Source organism: Pseudorca crassidens, chromosome X (assembly GCF_039906515.1).
Source record: "Pseudorca crassidens isolate mPseCra1 chromosome X, mPseCra1.hap1, whole genome shotgun sequence".
NCBI classification, from domain to species: Eukaryota; Metazoa; Chordata; class Mammalia; order Artiodactyla; family Delphinidae; genus Pseudorca; species Pseudorca crassidens.
Window position 1 is genome coordinate 72531670 of NC_090317.1, and position 21034 is coordinate 72552703.

The 21034-nt window shown below is 43.1% G+C and overlaps 1 protein-coding gene and 1 pseudogene across 1 annotated transcript; both read left to right on the forward strand.

The window, feature by feature from the left end:
- The first annotated feature begins 1718 nt into the window (after positions 1-1718).
- Positions 1719-2036, forward strand: LOC137216785 (large ribosomal subunit protein eL43-like; annotated as a pseudogene).
- An 8640-nt stretch (positions 2037-10676) lies between these two features.
- SLC7A3 (solute carrier family 7 member 3) lies at positions 10677-16112 on the forward strand. Its single transcript, XM_067724173.1, has 12 exons — positions 10677-11014; positions 12023-12426; positions 12752-12910; positions 13072-13249; positions 13447-13559; positions 13685-13907; positions 14101-14240; positions 14335-14437; positions 14679-14845; positions 15010-15176; positions 15508-15616; positions 15748-16112. The coding sequence occupies exons 2-12, from the start codon at positions 12057-12059 to the stop codon at positions 15876-15878; spliced, it is 1860 nt and encodes a 619-aa protein (XP_067580274.1). The 5' UTR covers positions 10677-11014; positions 12023-12056; the 3' UTR covers positions 15879-16112.
- Positions 16113-21034: the final 4922 nt, after the last annotated feature.

Genomic DNA, 21034 nt, shown 5'->3' on the forward strand with positions numbered 1-21034 from the left:
GACTGGAAGGAAATACTCAAAAATATTAATAATGGTTTTCTTAGGGTTTGGGAGTTATGAATAATTTAAAATTTTTCTTCTTTATGTATTTTTGTATTTTCTAAATTTTCTACAATGAGCACGTATTCTATAATGGAAAAATGCAATAAAAGTTACATTAAAAATTCATTCCTTTTTCCCTTAATTCTATGACTAAATCAATTTACCTTCAAAAACAGAAGACAAGGGGAGATAAATGTGGCAGAAAAATTGATATCAATTGTTAAATTATAAGTGGCATTCTGTTATAAGTCAAGCTCTAGTGAGGTTGACCCTATTGACTGGTTCTCTTTTGAGTAAAATAATTTAAAATGACTTGTTTTTATGCATGAAGGGGATCAAAAGGTAAAACTTCCAGTTATAAAATGACTAAGTCATGGGATGTAATGTACAGCATGGTGACTATAGTTAATAATACTGTATTGCATATTTGAAAGTAGGAGAGTGGATCTTGAAAGTTCTCACCACGGGAAAAAAAAATTTTGTTACTGTGTGTGGTGATGGATGTTAACTTGGATTTATTGTGGTGATCATTTTGCAATACATACAAATGTTGTATCATTACATTGTACACCTGAAACGAATATAATGTTATGTCAATTGTACCTCAATTAAAAGATTTTGTTTAAACTTGTTTTTTTAATCTGAAAACCGGGGGATTCATTTCTGGACTGCAATAACACCACTATCCACTACCCTACAATGAAACCCTTGTAGAACCTTTCATCTGGACCTTTCTTTGACATCTAACTATGAATTCCCATCCTGAGAAGATGTTTAAATCAAAGCATCCACATCATGTACTTTAGACTACTAATTTTCTCTTTCTATGGGACCACACTGTAAGAGATGTCAAAGCAGGAACCTTGTATTGCTGTGGTCTTCCAGGTTCACCCAACTATGATATTATGTCTCATATGAGCACACAGATTCCAAGCAACTGTTTCCAGATACCTTTATAATCACCTCCATTTTTACACTTTAGTATATCTGTGCCTTCTTATTGCTTTCTTTTTGGGCTCTCTCTTCCCACGCTGCTCTCAGCTCTGAAACTGCATACTTTTGCCCGTTCATCAGGAGCTGGTTCATCCAACTCTAGCATCCACCTTTGGGTGCATTTTCTCTTATCTAGTTCAAAGGTCATTGAATCATACGGGCTCCCCTCCATGAGGCAAACTTGCAGAACCTGTAATTAAGGAGACATAATCTAGATGCGGGGCAACATGGTTTTCATTAGAGTTAGCATTCCTAATATTAAGAGCTTATTAAAAGGCTAATAAGTAAGCATATAGATGAGCAACTAGTGGATGGAATCTAATGAAACTTCGAAAACCGTTTTTGAGAAGCTTTTATTTCAAAGGTAATTCAAAAGGAAATATCCTTTTTAAAGACCAGCAACTTAGCAAGATACCAGGTGCTGGGTTAGAAGAATAAAATGATCTTTATACTTGAGAAGGCCTGCCTAGGGGGGATACGAAAAATATGAACACGATTATTCTTTTTTTTGGCCATGTGGCATGTGGGAGCTTAGTTTCCCAACCAGGGATTGAACACCTGAACCTCCTGCATGGGAAGCATGGAGTCTTAATCACTGGACTGCCAGGGAAGTCCCTGAATACGATTATTCTTTTATAGAAGAAGTACTATGTTAGATATATAAACAGAAGAAAAAGCTCTCTGGGCTCGGACCTAGGTTTTGGCGACATGGCTAAACGCACCAAGAAGGTCGGAATCGTGGGTAAATACGGGACCCGTTACGGTGCTTCCCTCAGGAAAATGGTGAAGAAAATTGAAATCAGCCAGCACGCAAAGTACACTTGCTCCTTCGGTGGCAAAACCAAGATGAAGAGATGAGCTATGGGCATTTGGCACTGTGATTCCTGCATGAAAACGGTAGCTGGTGGTGTTTAGACCACACCACCACTTCTGCTGTCACAGTAAAGTCTGCCATCAGAAGTCTGAAGGAATTGAAGGACCAGTAGAAGCACCACCTTTTGAAATGTTGCTAGCCTATAATAAATGGTTAATTTATGTAACAAAATTACTTTGGTTTGTTGTTAATTTTATTAGTTAAATGTTCTTATTTGCATTGCATTAATCTTGCTTTCTAAAAGAAGACTTGGATATTAAAATCCTTCTAATTTTTGTTGGAAAAAACAAAAACAAACAAACAAAACCAGAAGAACAAGAGATTAACACTACCTGAGTAGTGGATGTTAAGGTTTTAAAGGAGTCAATACATAATGCTTCCTTTTCCCCCTTCATAATTTCTAACCAACTGAGAAATAAGGCATAGGAGACCAGTAAATGGAGATTAAAATGTCAGCATTCTTACTGATGAAACTGTTGAGTGGACGTGACTTTAGAGCTGCAGTCAAGTGGGCCTTTTAATTTTCTTTAATTCTCTGCCCTGAATTAGAGAGACTTAACTCACCTGGTCGGGCAACCTAGGCCACCCTCAGAGAGCAAATCAGAATGCACCCTCTCTATAGGCAGGATGGCTTCAAAAGTGGGATTTCTGCTAAAATTGTCGCCTTGGTAGATCAATCGCTTTGGAACAAAATTTTCATTTTCAAAACAAGCAAGATAGCAGAAATGACTGTGAAATGACTGTCTCACTTTGAAAAATAAACTGCTTGGAGTACTTTGTAAAAGGAGTAAGTTTTGCCTTAACAAATGTTAAAATATGGTAAAGCACCCATTATTTAAAATGTGCTGGGAAAAGAAACTAGAAACCACATAAATGTGCATAAATAGGGGACTGGTTAAATAAATTATGGGCCACCCCTACTGTGGAACACTAGGCAGCCATTTTAAAAAGTGAGGGGGGCCCATGAATACTGATCTGGAAAGCAGTTCAAAATATATTTTCAAGAAAAAAAAAAACCCAGAAGAACATGTATAGTATAATCATATTTGTATTTTAAAAGGCTATCTGGGGACTTCCCTGGTGGCGCAGTGGTTAAGAATCCGCCTACCAATGCAGGGGACACGGGTTCGAGTCCTGGTTGGGGAAGACTCCACATGCCGTGGAGCAACTAAGCCCATGTGCCACAACTACTGAGACTGTGCTCTAGAGCCTGTGTGCCACAACGACTGAGCCCGCGTGCTGCAACGACTGAAGCCTACTCGCCTAGAGCCCGTGCTCTGCAACAAGAGAAGCCACCACAATGAGAAGCCCGTGCACCCCAACGAAGAGTAGCCCCCGCTCGCCGCAACTAGAGGAAGCCCGCACACAGCAAGGAAGACCCAACACAGCCAAAAATTAATTAATTAATTAACTAAAAAAAAAGCTGTCTGTATTTAAATTATGTGTATATTTTCTTGTATAGGCACGGAATCTAGAAGAAAGCAAACCAAACTGTTAACAGTGGAGATCTCACAGTAGGTGGAAGTGGATTTTTATTTTCTGTCTTACATGTTTTGCTTTTGTAATTTTTAAATTAAAAACTAAATTTAATGTGCTGGCATAAAAGCAGACATAGATCAGTGAAAAATAGAGAATCCAGAGCTATATGCTAGTATATTTGAGAATTTACTACATGATAAAGTAGACATAATCAGACAGTCGAGAAAAAATGACCAATGAATTGTGTAAGGTCGGATCTTAACAAACGGCACCGCGAAACAGAAGAAAGCTTCAAGTGAGCTTTATTAGGGAGCACTCCGGGGCGAAGTTCACTGGTCCCAGAGAAAGGGGCCAGAGAAGTCGCACCCGGGCGAGGGTTGGGCAAGATTTTATAGGGGAAGAAGGGAAAGGGGTGTGGTGAATCTGGGAGGGCACAGGGTATTCCTTATTTGGTGGTCTTTTCGGGTATCCTGGGGGACGGTTAGTCCCGCCCCTCGAAAGGCGGGAAGGCTGGGCCGGGTTCAAAGTCCCCAGGTCATTTCCTGGAACTGGGTGGTCCGAAAGTCTCCAGGTCAGTTTCTGGAACTGGGTGGTCCGGAGAGTTTCGGTCTGATGCAACCTGTGAATCTGATTGTGTTCCCCTGCCTCGGGCCAGTTGGCCTTACAAATTGTATTAGGCCGACTGATTTGTATTTTGACAAAACTTCAAATTATTTATATACATAATATATATAATATCACATTTCAAACACCAAAGTAAATTCCAGATGGATTACAGGGTTAAGTAGAAAAAGTGAGATATCATCTATAAGAGGGTGATCATTTAAAACTTTTTTATTTTTTTTTTTTTTGCGGTACGCCGGCCTCTCACTGTTGTGGCCTCTCCCGTTGCGGAGCACAGGCTCCGGACGCGCAGGCTCAGCGGCCATGGCTCACGGGCCCAGCCGCTCCACGGCATGTGGGATCTTCCCGGACCGGGGCACGAACCCGTGTCCCCTGCATCGGCAGGCGGACTCTCAACCACTGCGCCACCAGGGAAGCCCCATTTAAAACTTTTAATTTAAAACAATTCAAGCCTATGGATAATTTTAGTAGTGTAATGAATACCCATATACTGTTTACCTAAATTCACCAATTGTCAGTATTTGCCACATTTGCTTTCTTTCTCTCCCTCTACACACACTCTCATGTGCATGCACGTGCATACACACATATGCACATTATTTTTGCTGACCCATTTGTGACACTTCATCCCTAAATACTCAGCACGTGTCTCCTAAGAACAAGGACATTCTCCTACATAACCTCAATACCATTATCATGCACAGGAAACTGGTACTGATACACTATCATCATCTAATACATAGTCCACATTCAAATTTCCCCAGTAGCCCCAATAATGTCCTTTATAGTTGTTTTTAAAAAATATCAGAGTTCCATGGGCTTCCCTGGTGGTGCAGTGGTTGAGAGTCTGCCTGCCGATGCAGGGGACATGGGTTCAAGCCCTGGTCCGGGAAGATCCCACATGCCACAGAGCAACAAAGCCTGTGCACCACAACTACTGAAGCCCGTGTGCCTAGAGCCCGTGCTCCGCAACAAGAGAAGCCACCACAATGAGAAGCCCATGCACTGCAACAAAGAGTAGCCCCCACTTGCTGCAACTAGAGAGAAAGCCTGCACGCAGCAAGGAAGACCCAATGCAGCCAAAAAAAAAAAAAAAAAAAAAAAAACCCACAGCTAGCCATCATACTTAATGGTGAAAACCGGAGTGCTTTCCCCCTATAATCAGAAACAAGGCAAGGATGTCTACTCTCACCACTTCCATTCAACACTGTACTGGAAATTTGAGCTAGAGCAATTAGGTAAGGAAAAGAAATAAAGGGCATTCAGATTGGAAATGAAAAAGTGAAACCATCTCTGTTTGCAGATGATATGATCTTGTATATAGAAAGTCCTAAGGAATCCATTAAAACACTATTAGAACTTATAAGTGAGCTCAGCCAGGTTGCAAGGTACAAGATCAATATACAGATATCAATTATATTTCTATAGGATCAATGAAAAAAATAAGGAAACATTTTATTTACAATAATATTAAAAAGAATAATATACTTGGGAATATATTTATCAAAAGAAGTACAAAACTTACTCTCTGAAAACTATAAAATATTGTTGACAGAAATTAAAAAGACCTTAAAAAATGGAAAGACATCCCATGTTCACAGTTCAGAAGAGTTGATATTGTTAAGATGGCAATACTATCCAAATTAATCTATGGATATAAGGCAATATCCATCAAAATTCCAGCTGTCTTCTTTGCAGAAATCGGCAAGCAGATCCTACATTTCACATGGAAATTCAGGGGACCCCAGAATAGTCGAAAGAATCTTGAAAGAGAAGAACAAAATTAAAGGACTTGCATTTCCAATTTCAAAACTTACTACAGAGCTACAGTAATCAAGAGTGTGGGACTGGCATAAGGACAGGCATATAACTCAGTGGAATAGAATTGAGAGTCCAGGAATAAACGCTCACATTTTTGGTCAGCTGATTTTTGACAAGGGTGCCAAGACAATTCAATGGGGGAAAGAATAGTCTTTTCAATAAATGGTATTGGGACACTTGATATCCATTTGCAAAAAAATGGATTTGGACCCCTACCTCACACCTTGTACAGAAATTAACTCAAAAATGGATCAAAGACCTAAATATAAGAGGTAAAACCATAAAACTCTTAGAGGGAAATATAGGTGTAAATCTTTGTGACCATGGATTAGGCAATGGTTTCTTACATATGACACTTAAAGCAGAAGCAATCAAAGAAAAAATAGATAAATTGGACTTGTCAAAATCAAAAACTTTTGTGTATCAAAAGACACTATGAAGAAAGTGAAAAGACAGCTCATAGAATGGGCAAAAATATTAGCAGATCTTATATCTGATAAGGATCTAGTGTCTAGACTCTACAATAAAAAGACAATCCAGGGCTTCCCTGGTGGCGCAGTGGTTGAGAGTCCGCCTGCCGATGCAGGGGACACGGGTTCATGCCCCGGTCCGGGAAGATCCCACATGCCGCGGAGCGGCTGGGCCCCTGAGCCATGGCCGCTGAGCCTGCATGTCCAGAGCCTGTGCTCCGCAACGGGAGAGGCCACAACAGTGAGAGGCCCGCATACCGCAAAAAAGAAAAAAAAAAAAAAGACAATCCAATTAAAAATGGATGAACTAATAAGCACATGAGAAGATGCTCAACATCATTAGTCATTAGGGAAATGCAAATCAAAACCACAATAAGATACCACTTCACACTTACTAGGATGGCTATGATAAAATAAAAGATGGATTATAACAAGTGTTGGTGAGAATGTCGAATAAATGGAACCCTCATAATACTGCTGGTGGGAATGTAAAGTGGTGCAGCCTTTGTGGAAAACAGTGTGGCAGTTCCTCAAAAGATTAAAGATAGAGTTACCATATGATTCAGCAATTCTACTCCTAGGTATGTACTCAAAATAATGTAACACATATGTCCACAGAAATACTTGTATACTAATGTTCATAGCAGCATTATTCATAATAGCAAAAAAAAAAGGGAGACAACCCAAATGTCCATTGGCTGATTAATGGATAAATACGTTTTTTTCCCCATACAATGGAACATTATCTGGCAATAAAAAGGAATGAAGTATGTACTTATACATGGTAGAACATCAATGAACCTTGAAAACATTATGCTAAATGAAAGAAGCTGGTTCACAAAAGACCACATACTGCATGCTTCCATTTAGGTGAAAATGTCTAGAAAAATAGGCAAATTTATGGAGACCGAAAGTAGAATTGTGGTTGCCTAGGGCTGGAGTGAGGGGTTTGGGAGGAAATGGGGAATGACTGGAAATGGGAACAAGGTTTCTTGTTGGGATGATGAATATGTATACAATTGATTGTAGTAATGGGTGTACAGCTCTGTGGCTATACTAAAAACTAGTGAATTGTTCACTTCAAAAGTTTGAATTTTACTTTTTTTTTTGCGGTATGCGGGCCTCTTACTGTTGTGGCCTCCCCCGTTGTGGAGCACAGGCTCCGGACGCGCAGGCTCAGCGGCCATGGCTCACAGGCCCAGCCGCTCCGCGGCATGTGGGATCTTCCCGGACCGGGGCACGAACCCGTGTCCCCTGCATCTGCAGGCGGACTCTCAACCACTGCGCCACCAGGGAAGCCCCAAAAGGTTGAATTTTATGGTATGTGAATTTTATCTCAATTATCAAAAGAGTACGTACTATATGTTTCCATTTATATAAAGAACAAAAACAGGTAAAAAAAAAATCTAGGCTGTTAGAAGTTGGGACAGAGGTTGCCCTTGTCAGAAGGGAAAGTAGTTACTGGAAGGAAGCATGAAGGGGATTTCTGGGGCACTGATAATGGTTTGTTTCTTGATGTGGGTGCTGTTACAGGAGTGTGTTCATTTTGTGAGCATTCATTGAGCTGTACACTTACGATACCAGTGTGCACATTTCTCTGTGTATACCGTACCTCAATAAAAAGTTAAAAAATTTTAAGCTCTGTAAATGAAAGCAACAAACATAGGAAAATATTTGAATCGAATATTACAGAAGAAAGGTTAATATCTATATAAAGAATTAATTCTCATTTATGAGGAAAGCATCAGGACCCAAATAACTAAGTTGGAAAAAGAAAAGATATGAATAAACAATTTCCAAAAGAAATAGTAATTCTAAACAGAATGCACTTCTACTTTTATTTTATTAGCAAATGACTTGTTTAAATTATAGCTATGCTGGTGAGATTGTGGTAATGTTGCTTTGCTGTAACATGGCTGATAGCACTGTAAACTGATAAAAATCCTTTGGGAAAGCACTGTAACAAGTATCAAAATTTATAAATATGTTCGTTATCTTTGACTCAGTAATCCCAATCCTGGGAATGAAGCCTAAGAAAGTAATTCAACTAGAGACATTGTATTAATGAAGGTGTTTCTTAGAACAAAGGAAAACTGGAAACAACCTGAATAAATGTTTAAATGGTTAAATAAATAATGGTACATCAGTGCTATGGAATATTATGCAACCACTAACAATGACAATTTTGAATACTAGAAGTAATTTGAAAAATATTTATTTGATCATGAAAACAGAAGCATGCAAAATTATATGATAATATTGGGTGGGTTTTTTCTTTTTTTGCAGTTCTCATTAGTGTTAAATTGTTTTATAATAAAAACAAACAAAAAAATTCAATGTTTTGCACCTGGCCATTATACCACAAGAAAGAGTTAATGAAGCTGGAGAAATCCATAATGGTGGAGGACATCAGGGAACTTCTGGAAAAATAAAAGCTGAGGAAGGAAATATGGTTGAATCCTACAAATTCATGAAAGGGATAGGTAGGTGAATGAGAAGAGTTGCATAAAATCTTGGAACGCTACAATTGGAGAGCACCTCCTAATGCTTCTAATTAACTGATCAAGTTTTTATTGAATAATTGAATGCCCATTAAGTCCACTGTTAACCTGCACATGCTAGGCTAGTCTCTACATGGGACCCTGACTTTACTTCATGCCTCAACCCCTTGCAAACTAAGAGGTCTTATTAGTTTCTACTTAGTTACTACTTCTTAGTATTCCAGTCTGTACCAAGGACTTCTTTCCCTGAATATTTACAACAGCAACTTGTTGATTAATCTCATAATTGAATCAATCATCTAATCTAAGTAACCAAATAATTATCATACACACCAAAGTATTATTCTGAATATGAATTAAGTTTTTAGTGAATACTTCCCATGTGCCAGGCAGGAAGAGTTGACTTCATAATCTCATCTAAGCATCTCAACCACCCTGTGAAACGTGTATATTATATCCAAAAACTGAGGCTCAGAGATGTTAGGTAATTTGCTCAAGGCCACACAGTATCTGAGCTGGAAATTTAACCTAGGTCTAACGCCAAAGACTGCACTTCTAACTACTAGGTAATACAGTTTCAATTGTATTGTGTGTGTGTTCTTTCCCTAACTAGATTTTTAAGACTACGAGGGCCAGGATTTTATTTTCTGTATCCTTTGTAGTCTCTTCATTGCTATGCTAGCTGCTATACATAGTCAGTGCTCAATGAATACTTAAGGAAAGCCAAAATGGAGCTGTAGCTAGCTGAAACTACCAGTTACTTCAAAAAGGATTTATATTTTAGATAGATTTATTGGTGACATATTCATAATGGATTATTTAAAGGAAACAAGGATATTTAGGCCCATCCTTAATCCCTGAGATGTCTTGGTGGAAGAGAACCACACCTTCACAACCCTTGGTGCTCCATTCTAAGAACTGATTAGGCTGGATGGGGTTTTAGGGTCTGATACCCGGTGTGATCTTTCTTTGATTCTTCTGCTCCTCTTCTGTTTCCCAGAAACTAGCCTAAAAGGGCTTGTCTCCATGCTGGTGCTTCTCCTGGTTTGGCTTTGCTTGCTGCCATGCCTCCTTTTCTTGTGCATTTAAGTGAGGTATGGTACACATAGAGGCCGGTATTGAAGTCCAATACACCAGGTTTTACCAGTAAGGTGGTCAACAAATAATTATGGTGTATGTCAGGCAAGTTATGCCTCTGAGCCTCAGTTTACTCATCAGTAAAATGGAATTAAATAAGCTCCCTCCTCTAATATTTCAGTATTGTCAGAATTTCATAGTTAATATTTAGTTTAACATTTATAGGTAGCTGGAGGTACACTATGGAGAAACTGGGGCCTAGAAATCTAGATGGGATTAATTATCTGTGTACAGGTGGTAGTTGAAATCATCTTCCATTCTCCTGCTGACTGCATTAGGAAACACCCACAGTTGAGGGTCAGGGCTGAGGGGTTGGCGTCAGATGGCTGTCCACAATCTGGTAGGGTCCTTGGGAAAGATTTCAGGGGTGAGGTAACCTCATGTAGAAAAGAAAGCTTAGTAAGAATGAGAGTTGAGTTGGAGACTCCCCGGTGCTGTTTTCCCCTCCACCTCTCACCCCCCTCCCCCACTCCTGCCAATCACCGATTCTGACTATCAAGGCACAAAGGTAGAAAATCCCCTGGGGTTTCAGGCCAGGAAGCCTCTTATTGTCCGGCTCTGACGCTCAGCGAGGAGAATGGGAAAAGGCTGCCCTCCCCCCTTTCTCGCTCCCTGCCACGCTCGTCTTGCTTTTGCAAGTGGGAAGCAATGTCAGGCCCCACGCAATCCCTTTTGCAAAGCTGGGGAGAGAGAGAGAAAGAGAGAGAGGGAGGGGCGGGCGAGAGAGAGGGGTGTGTGTGTGTGTGTGTGTGTGTGTGTGTGTGTGTGTGTGTGTGTGTGTGTGTGTGTGTGTGTGTGTGTGTGTGTGTGTGTGTGTGTGTGTGTGTGTGTGTGTGTGTGTGTGTGTGTGTGTGTGTGTGTGTTCTAGCGAGGAGGATTGGGGGTGGGATTTCATGACGTTACCGGCTCCGCCTCCGGGTGTATAAAACGGGCGCTTGGCGCGCAACGACCCCAAGCAGCAGCTTTGAAGCTTGAGCAGCCGAGCTCGGCATCCCCAACCCAAGTCGGCTGAACTCAGCCTCACCGAACCCTATCCGAGACGCTCCGCGCTCTGGGCTTGCAAAAGCTCCCCGGTAAGCGTTGGAGGCCGACAAGTGTGTCGGAGGGGGCGGGCGAGGGTCTGGGCATACCTAGGATTCTCTGGCAACCATGGCATGCAGTTGCATCAACACGGCCGTGACCTGTTGCTGGCGAGACCCCAGCCCTGGGAGCCAAGGCTCCCATTTCCACCTCAGCCCCAGACCTTTTCTAGATGGGGGCATAAGAAACTGGGAGCTGAGTCGCGGGGCATAGGGCGGAACCCCTCCTCTCGGGTGTGAGCAATTTCTGGCTGCTCAGGGGCCCCTCTCTGGGGGCGTCTCCAAATCTTTAGATGTCGAAGCCCCGCCTCACTGTTGATCCTTGCTGGTCAGCCTTGCGGGGCGGGAGGAAGTGGGGGAACATTTGCTTACCCCCCTGGGCGATGGCAGCGCCAGTTACACAGTGTGGGCTTGGAGAGGAAGGATGGAACTGAGTCGGTGCTCACTTTTGATCTGTAGCCGAGGTCGGTCCCCCCTCCCTCCGGGAGATCTAGGAACCTTGCTTATTTGAAGCCCTGGGGGCGAGCGCCGAAAAGGAATGTGGATATTGGGTGTGAGAAGGGGGTTCTCCCCAGAGCTGCTGGCTTTTACTGGGTTGAGTTCTGTTTAATCCCCAAAGAACCACAGGCCAGGGAACGGACACAATTGAGCTTCTCTGGCTCCTGGGTTGGGGTCTAGGATAAACGCTATAGTTTCCCCGCCAAAGAAAGAAGAGACTAATATTGATTGATCACCTACTAGGTGCCAGGCCACTGAACTATCGGGAGGTTTCACATGCCTTTTCTGAAATTAGTCCTTCCACAAACCTGTGAGGTATTGTTATTCCTACTTGCATATGAAGAAACTGAGGTTAGAGGAAAAGTGACTTGCCTTTGTCCCTTCAACATCCTCCTCCCATCCCCCCCCCAGCTCCTTTACTTGGTGGAGTGGGTATTGTAATTCACTCTTAGAGCTTAGGGATAATGAGCCCTATTGAAGGTCTTTTGTCTTGTTTTTCACCAGATCCTTCCTAGCATCCTCTTCAATTCCAGCCAGAATGCTGTGGCAGGCGCTTTGCAGATTTGGTCAAAAGCTGGTACGCAGACGTACACTGGAGCCAGGCATGGCTGAGACTCGCCTTGCTAGATGCCTGACCACTCTGGATTTAGTGGCCCTAGGTGTGGGCAGCACATTGGGTGCAGGCGTGTATGTCCTGGCTGGCGAGGTGGCCAAAGATAAAGCAGGACCATCCATTGTGATCTGCTTTTTGGTGGCCGCCCTATCTTCTATGTTGGCTGGGCTGTGCTATGCGGAGTTTGGTGCTCGGGTTCCCCGTTCTGGTTCTGCGTATCTGTACAGCTATGTCACTGTGGGTGAACTCTGGGCCTTCACCACTGGCTGGAACCTCATCCTCTCCTATGTCATCGGTGAGATGGTGGGGCAGGGGGCAACTGCACAACCAATGAAGGGGCATGGAGTCAGGAAATCTGGGTGGAGTGGTGAAGTGAGGTGTTCATTCACAGGACTTAAATATCCATAAATGCGTGTATTTGTTGGGGGGCTGGGAGGGTTGAAGTTGTGGAGAAATTGTTTGTTCTACTTACCTCTGTCTTGGTGTCCTTAATTGACTGGCTTTGGTTCTTAAAAGGTAAGAGTAGGTGAAAATAGCAGGTATTCTTGTGAGACTGGTCTGGGGGAGGGAGGAGAGGAGAGAGGAAACTTGACCCCGTGTTTCTGCCTCTGGTCCACCAGGTACAGCCAGTGTGGCCCGGGCCTGGAGCTCAGCTTTTGACAACCTGATTGGGAACCACATCTCTCAGACCCTGCAGGGGAGCATCTCACTGCACGTTCCCCATGTCCTCGCAGAATATCCAGACTTTTTTGCTATGGGCCTTGTGTTGTTGCTCACCGGTGAGGCAAGGGACAGGGACAGTGACGGGGGTGGGGCTAGTGGGGACTAGGCCTGGGAGCTTGTGGAGGTGAGAGCAGTGAGAAAGAAGAAGCTGGGAAGGAAAGGTCTGCACATAGAGGCAAGGAAACAAAGCTTGGACTGAGGCCTTTCTTTCCCACAGGATTGCTGGCTCTGGGGGCTAGTGAGTCAGCCCTGGTTACCAAAGTGTTCACGGTGGTGAATCTTTTGGTTCTCGGTTTTGTCATCATCTCTGGCTTCATTAAGGGAGATCTGCACAACTGGAAGCTCACAGAAGAGGACTACAAACTGGCCGTGGCTGGACTCAATGACACCTATAGGTTAGGAGATTCAGGAGATGCAGAGCTGGGAGCATGACGGGGAACAGAGGGATCTGCGCTGAGGGATTCTGGATTGGCAGTGGGGAGGAATGGGAGCCTAGGCCTTGAAGACCCAGCTAAATAGTTGGGCCTTAGAGAAAAGGAACAAGAGTTGGCTGAACACGCTCTTACCTTTTCTACCCCTTCTTTCACTTTAGCTTGGGCCCTCTGGGCTCTGGAGGGTTTGTGCCTTTCGGCTTCGAGGGGATTCTCCGTGGAGCAGCGACCTGTTTCTATGCATTTGTTGGTTTCGACTGTATTGCTACCACTGGTAACACAGTCATTCCGTTCTGTCTGGGGCTTGGGCATCTGCGTGTGCTCAGGCGGTGTGCGGGTTGGAGTGGTAGAGGAGCGAGCCTGCTTCTCTGATTCAGAACCTTGTGCCCCTTCCTGCAGGGGAAGAGGCCCAGAATCCCCAGCGTTCCATCCCCACAGGCATTGTGATTTCACTCTTCGTCTGCTTTTTGGCCTATTTTGGTGTCTCTTCGGCACTCACACTCATGATGCCTTACTACCAGCTTCAACCCGAGAGCCCCTTGCCTGAGGCCTTTCTCTATACTGGATGGGACCCTGCCCGCTATGTTGTAGCCATCGGATCCCTCTGTGCTCTTTCTACCAGGTCAGTGTCAAATGTTTGTTTTCCTCTGCTGTAAGAGTCTCAGGTGATAGCGTTCCACACCAGAGAATACCCCTTAAAAGGCCCTTAAGTAGTCCCTAAAACGGCTGTGAGCAGAAGGTGGAGACTCGTTAAGCTCACAGTCCTGAGGAGAGAGATGCCCCGTCAACGCCGCTCTGGGCGTACTTCTCTCCAGCCTCTTGGGCTCTATGTTCCCCATGCCTCGGGTGATCTACGCGATGGCAGAGGATGGCCTCCTGTTTCGTGTCCTTGCCCGGATCTACACCGGCACACACACCCCCATCGTGGCCACTGTGGTCTCTGGCATTATCGCAGGTGAAAACTCTTCTTTGCCCTTCCCCTCGTTGTTTCAGCAACTCCGTTCACTTTGCTCTTGCCTTTGCTCATGTTTTCTGCCCATCAATTTCAGCATTCATGGCATTCCTCTTTGAACTCACTGATCTGGTGGACCTCATGTCAATTGGGACCCTGCTTGCTTACTCCCTGGTGGCTATTTGTGTTCTCATCCTCAGGTGAGACTCCTTTCCTCTGCATGCTGTGGTTTGGGTTTTGAGTCTGAGATGAGGAGTGATGGGGACCTGCTCCTCCTTCTCTTCCTTCATCATCCTGACTTTCCTTGAGGAATAGGGACATCCCTCCCTGCCAAAAAGAGTGGCTACTCTTAATGGTGACGAGGAAGGTTAAGCTGCCTGGGAGAAGATGGTATAGTGGTTAAGAGTTGTTCTTAATACTGCCATCTTCCTCTTGTCTCAGGTATCAGCCTGACCAGGAGATGAGGAATGAGGAAGGTGAAGTGGAGTTGCAGGAGGAGAAGATCCATGAAGCAGAGAAGCTGACCCTACAGGGACTATTTTGTCCACTCAACTCCATCCCCACTCCACTCTCTGGCCAAGTTGTCTATGTTTGTTCCTCACTACTTGGTGAGCATTGGCATTTTTCTCTTGGGTCAGCACGATGGGAAGGAGGGGAGTGTGTGGCATTTGGTGGCTGAGAGAGGGTGACCCTCCTTGGAGCGGGGTGCCTAATGTCTTAATATGTTGCTCTCAAGAACTGGTTTTGATGTTTCTCAACTTGACCCTTGAAGCTCTACTGCTGAGTGTCCTTTGCCTGGTGCTGGCCCAGTGGTCCACTCCACTGCTTTCTGGAGACCCAGTGTGGATTGCAGTGTTTGTGCTGCTCCTGATGCTCATTACTGGGATCACTGGAGTCATCTGGAGACAGCCACAGAGCTCCACTCCACTTCACTTTAAGGTAAATGACCTCTTTTTTTCCCCTCCACCAACCCATCTTGGAAGAATACGTTCCAGATACCTTGCAGTCTCATACATATTCTTTCATTGGACAAGAAGGGAAAGATATAGGAGATACCTAGGCCAAAGATGTCTTCTCTGACCCTTCCTTTTCCATTTCCACAAATTCTGCATATTCTTGGAGTCCCATATGAGGTACACTACATGAATGGACACTGAAATACACAGCATGAGGAGGAGTCGGACTCTCCCTTTCCTGGCTTGAGTAGGTTAGGAATCTCTTTCTATATCACCCTGTGGTCTGTACAAAGAAGATTTTGCTTTGTTCCCAGGTACCTGCTTTGCCTCTCCTCCCACTAATGAGCATCTTTGTGAATATTTACCTTATGATGCAGATGACAGCTGGTACCTGGGCCCGATTTGGGGTCTGGATGCTGATTGGTAGGTATCCACTTGGGAAGAGTAGGCCTCTCGGGTCTCCTTTCCCACCTCCTTTCCCTCTTGAGTAGGAGCCCTAGTAAGCTTTTACAGGCCACTATTTTCCCTACCTCACAGCTACCTTTCCCTACTAGGGTTTGCTATCTACTTCGGCTATGGGATGCAGCACAGCCTGGAAGAGGTTAAGAGTGACCAACCCCCACTCAAGTCTAGGGCCAAAACTGTAGACCTGGATCTCAGCAGTGCCTGTACACATTCGATTTGACATCATCACACCTGAATGCTGTCTGTTCTCCCTGCACAATAATGGAGAGTACTCCTGACCACACAGAGAGCTAGGCTTCCCATGGGATGTTGGTGGGGCAACACAGATAGAGCTCTGTATTTATTGTGGAGTGAAGGATGTGTCTGCTCTTTCTTGTCTTTTTTTTTTCACTCGTCTACTTTTTAACTGTATCTGTAGCTGCTTACTGGCTTTTAAAAAATTATTAAAAGAAACTAGAAATAGAAACTATGTCTTGTTCTTTGCTTACTGGAGATGATATGGAGCCTGACTTTCAGTGTGGAGAGCTTCAGATAAGTGTCCTTTGTTTGCTGCCGTCACCGCAAAAGTATCTGCTGTGCCTGTGTGTGCTTTCTTGTTGGCTTGGGGTTTGAGTAGGGTGGTGTAAGTAGCCATCAAGTCTAGTCACACTTCAAGGAACGATCTTGAGATATGTTTTCCCCTTGCTACACAAAAGGTTAGGTTCTGAATCAGTAGACAGCAAGACTCGTCTCTAGGATTTGGGGGTGGACTCTGATCTCAACACTGGCATTGGTCAGGGCCTACACTGAGACCATTGTCTTCTGTTCCACCCCTCCTAGTTGGACCAGTCCCAGACTCCTATGACTACCTGGACAACAGAAATTTTGGCTGTGGTGTTTAGTACTTCTGGGAAGGGGTGGACAATAGGAGAGGATGGGTAAAGGACTGTGTATATGTATAGCTACTGGTTGTTGTAAGGAAACAGAGGTTAGAGCTGCTCAGACCAAGAACTATTCATTCCTCCATTTACTCAGCAAACATATGAGGAGCGCCTGTAAAATGCTAGGCCCGTGCTGGGTGCTGCGGATACGAACATGAATAAAACATAGTCCCTGCCCTCAAGGAACTCACGATCTAGTGGGGGAGACAAGCAGGTAAACAGGAAACAATGCGATTTGTCTCAGGGCAGGGGTAAGTGCCGAGAGCTGCAGAGGCACAAAGAAGGATGTGCTTGACCTGAGTGCACCCTGCGGCTTGTGGGATCTTAGTTCCCCGACCAGGGATTAAACCCGGACCCTCTGCAGTGAAAGCGCGGAGTCCTAACCACTGGACCGCCAGTGAATTCCCTTGAGTAGGTGTTTATGAAGTGGACTGAGGGGGAGGGCTTATCTGCCAGTGAACAGTGTGAAAAGGCGTACTGTGTTGGGGGTATGACATAGTTTAATGTGGCTGGAGGGCAGCATATATGGGGTTGTGCTGAAAGGTAAGAGACCACACGAATAGCCTTGTATACCCTACCTAGGAATTCAGATGTTATCTTAAAATGGTGTGTGTGTGTGGAGCGGGGGAGGGGGTGTTGTCACTGAATGATTCCAAGCAAAAGGGGTGGTTGGATTTATTAGTCTGGCAGCAGCAAGGAGGATGGCTTGGAAGAGGGTGGGGGAAGTTAGAGCAGTGTGATAATAGCTGCCATTTATTCAGTATTTATTTTATGCCAGATACTGTGCATATAATCTCTTTTTAGTTCTTGCAATGACCCAATGAAGTAGATGTTATGGTAATTATTTTTTACAGATGAGGAAAACAGGTTTGTGGTAAGAGATATGCTGTAGGTCACATAACTTGGAGTGATCAGGGCCAGGATATGCACCCAGTTCTGACTCTGCAGCCTGTGCTCTTTAACCACTGTGTGACATTGCTAGCAGTAATTAGTTAGAAGAGCATCATAGTCATTTGGGCAAAATATTTCAGGATTTTTGGTCATTTGGATGTTGGAGCTAAGAAAGAAGTGGACGACTTAGATTTCTGGGTGAACTTTCTGGGTGAATGGTCAAATTATTAGCCAAGATGGAGAGCGTAAGAGGAAGAGCATATCTGGGGAAAGATAAATTCAGTTCCAGATATGCTGAGTTTATAAACATGTACATGAGTTTAGCTTCATATAGGTGAAGATACATAATCACCCATTGGAACTTGGAGCTAGGCTAGAGTTACAGATTTAGGAATCATCAACTCAGAGGGCAAATGAGTATGTAATGGAAGCTGTGTGTGGGGCTAAAGATTGCCTTGGGGCAAAATAAACAATCAAACTTTTGAAGCACAAATGATATCATTTCCTTTATGTACAAAGAACTCATAAAAAATAAGAAAGATGAATAACTTGACAGAAAAATGAGTACAGGTTATAGTGTTCAGAAAAAGAATATAAGATACCAACAAATATAAAAAAAGATACTGAACCTCACTCAACAAGAAATGCTAATTAAAACAACCATGAGAATTCAGTTCTTACCTTCCAGACTGGCAAAACAAATTTCGATGACAAGGCATTGGCAAAAGTGAGGGTAAACAGGCAGTCTTATACATGATGGGGATATACATTCTTGTGACTTTTGCGGAGGGTAATTTGATGATACCAGAATTAAAAACACATTCTTTTTGATCTGACAATTTCATTTATAGGAATTAAAAATTTACGTATATGAGGATGTTTACAGTAACATTATTCATAATAGCGTAAAACTTGGAAGCTACCTGATGTGCACTGGCCAGGAACTAGTTAAGTTATATTAATTCAGTGGAAGACATACAGCCATTTAAAAGATGAGATTTTGCTTTCCTGGACATAAAAGCTCATTATAAATCTAGGTTAAATAAAACAACATGGCATTTACTCAAAAAAAGAGAAAAAAAAGATAGAATTATATGTGCCAAGAGGTGATATGGAAAGAGCTCCAAGTCACACTTTAAGTAGAGACAAAACAAAATGGAACAAAAACCCCAAGGTGCAGAATATTTGTGTGAAAGAGCAAAAGAGGATGCATTTATACCTTTTATTCTTTTTGAAAAATTAACCAGAAACCTCTGGTTTCTCCTCTGTACTTTTTCAGTTTTTCACCAGGTACAAACATTATTTTATTTTTTAAAAAATTAAAAAGAAAAATTTTTTTTGGCTGCACGTATGGGATCTTAGTTCCCTGTCCAGGGATCCAACGTATGTCCCCTGTGGTGGAAGCGTGGAGTCAACCACTGGACCGCCAGGGAAGTCCCCAAACATTAGTTTTTAAATTCCTTTTAAAAATCACTATGATAGTAAAAGATTGGAGGAACTCTAACATTGAAGTGATACAGGAGGAGGAGGACTCAGTGTAGGAGGAGGTGGAAACAGGAGAGTGATGTGGAAGTCTAGGGAGGAAGGGACCTCTCAGGTAGCAGTCAACAATGCCAAATGCTGCCTAGAGAGCCGAGTTAAATAAGATGAGGACAGAAAGGGTTCATTGGTTTTGTCAGTTAGTAGGTAATTGATCACTTCAAGAACAGTTTCTGTCAAGATGGTGGGGGGGACTGCAGTGGATTGTGAATGGAGGGTGAGGAAGAGGACCTGGGCTATAGGCGAGCATTTCAGGGCACCGCTGGAGGGAGCTGAAGGAGAGGTTTGGGTTTTTTGTTTTGTTTCAAGATGGGCAATTCTTGCATTTACATGCTTAAAGGAGATTGTCAGTGGAGAGAGCGATAAATCCCGGCACTACTGTTTAAATAAATCTTTTGTGGAGGAAGGAGTAGTTCTTTGATTTGGTACTCTAGGTCTTTTTTCATTCAGTGCCGTGTTTCCCAGACCTCAGACAGGTAAGTATAGCCTTCATGAATTTTTCTCTTTTTGTGTAATTCCTGTACTATTTAAAAAAAAACACCAAATTTTAAGCTTAAATACACTTCTTTAAAAAAGAAAACATTTACCACTATCATAAGTGGAAAACAAAGTATTTTCCTAATACACATTAAAATATCCAACTATTAAAAAATGTTTGGCTGTGCACCACCTAAAATAATCACATACACCATATTTTGGAAACAGTTAACACAGTGAATAATATCTCCGTAGGACACTATGCTTGACGCTGGAGTAGAAAATTGCTTTAGGCATGGTCTAACCTTGATCTCCTCAAGGAGCCAGAGATAAAATTGGCCCAAATAAGTACAGACACAAAGTGGGAAATAATAGAGGTCTAAGAGAGGTCTGAACGAAGTACCATGGGAATTCACATGAAGGAGTTCTGTGAAGTCTTCATGGAAGCTGAGGCTTTTAAGCTGTGCTTTAAAGGATGGGTAAAATACGTAATTTCAGATATGGTGGGAGAGCATTTCAGGAAGAGGGAACCTTGTGCACAAAGGCAAGAAGATGGGAAAGTTTATAATTCAGTTTGCCCAGAGCCTAGGATTTTGAAGTGGTGAAGTGGAAAAAGAAGGCAGGAAAGGCAGATTCCAGTCACTCTAGAACTCAATTCCAGGGCCTGCAAGTAAAAGGCAGGAAGTGTGTGGATAAGAGTGTTATAATATGTGAAGGAGAGAGTGGGTCTGTGATTTGTTTCAATGAATTAACCTCAGCTACCTACTCATATGGTTATATCCTAGATTTTGCCAGAATGTCACCTCTGAAATCACTATTTCAAACATCAAATTCTCTGTCTACATCTTCCCAAGCTCCAGCTCATTTGCTCAAGTAACCCCACTGCAACAATTCTTTGACCTCGTGAATCCTCCAATTCACACTCCCCTGCTCCCCAGATACACCTTCTCTGTGTTTATCAGTTTCCTCCAATCTTTGCTTGTTCCCTTTACCACTTAAATTTCTGAATTTATTATCATTATCACTCTTGCGAATATCTTCACCTCACTAGGCAATACTCCCGAGTCCTCTCCACCCCACCCGGAGGAATCCAAACATCTTCTCCATACTGTCACCTGTGTAGCTCAGGATTGTTGGAGGCAATCACACAGCTGGGCAGATTAATGATCATCAACCTTGATCAGGCCCTCAAAGAGGATTTCTGCCGGAAATCATCTTTTTCTCTCTGATTCCCCTGCTCTCTGAGACAACTGTTTCTTACCTTCCTCACATTCTTCAAATCTCTCCCTCCTACTGTCTGCTGTTGACTTTGCCTCATACTTTATTGCAAAAACGCATGCCCATCAGATAAAAACTCCCTTATCTTCCTGTGGATTTTTCTTTTAATGGAAATAGCTTTTCTTTTTTTCCCCTAATGATAAAAATGTGTTCATTGTAGGACATTGAAAAACTGAAAGATATCAAGAAGAAAGTAAAGATTCTCCCAAATCCCAACACTCAAAGATAAACATTGTTAATATTTTGGTAAATACTCTTCCAGACATTTTCA

What these genes read in the sequence shown, in the direction of transcription:
- SLC7A3 (XM_067724173.1), top strand. Translation starts at nt 12,057, where the DNA reads ATGCTGTGGCAGGCGCTTTGCAGATTTGGTCAAAAGCTGGTACGCAGA. An exon ending in CGACTGTATTGCTACCACTG is followed by an intron (nt 13,560 to 13,684) that starts GTAACACAGTCA and finishes CCCTTCCTGCAG; the next exon opens with GGGAAGAGGCCCAGAATCCC. An exon ending in ATTTGTGTTCTCATCCTCAG is followed by an intron (nt 14,438 to 14,678) that starts GTGAGACTCCTT and finishes CTCTTGTCTCAG; the next exon opens with GTATCAGCCTGACCAGGAGA.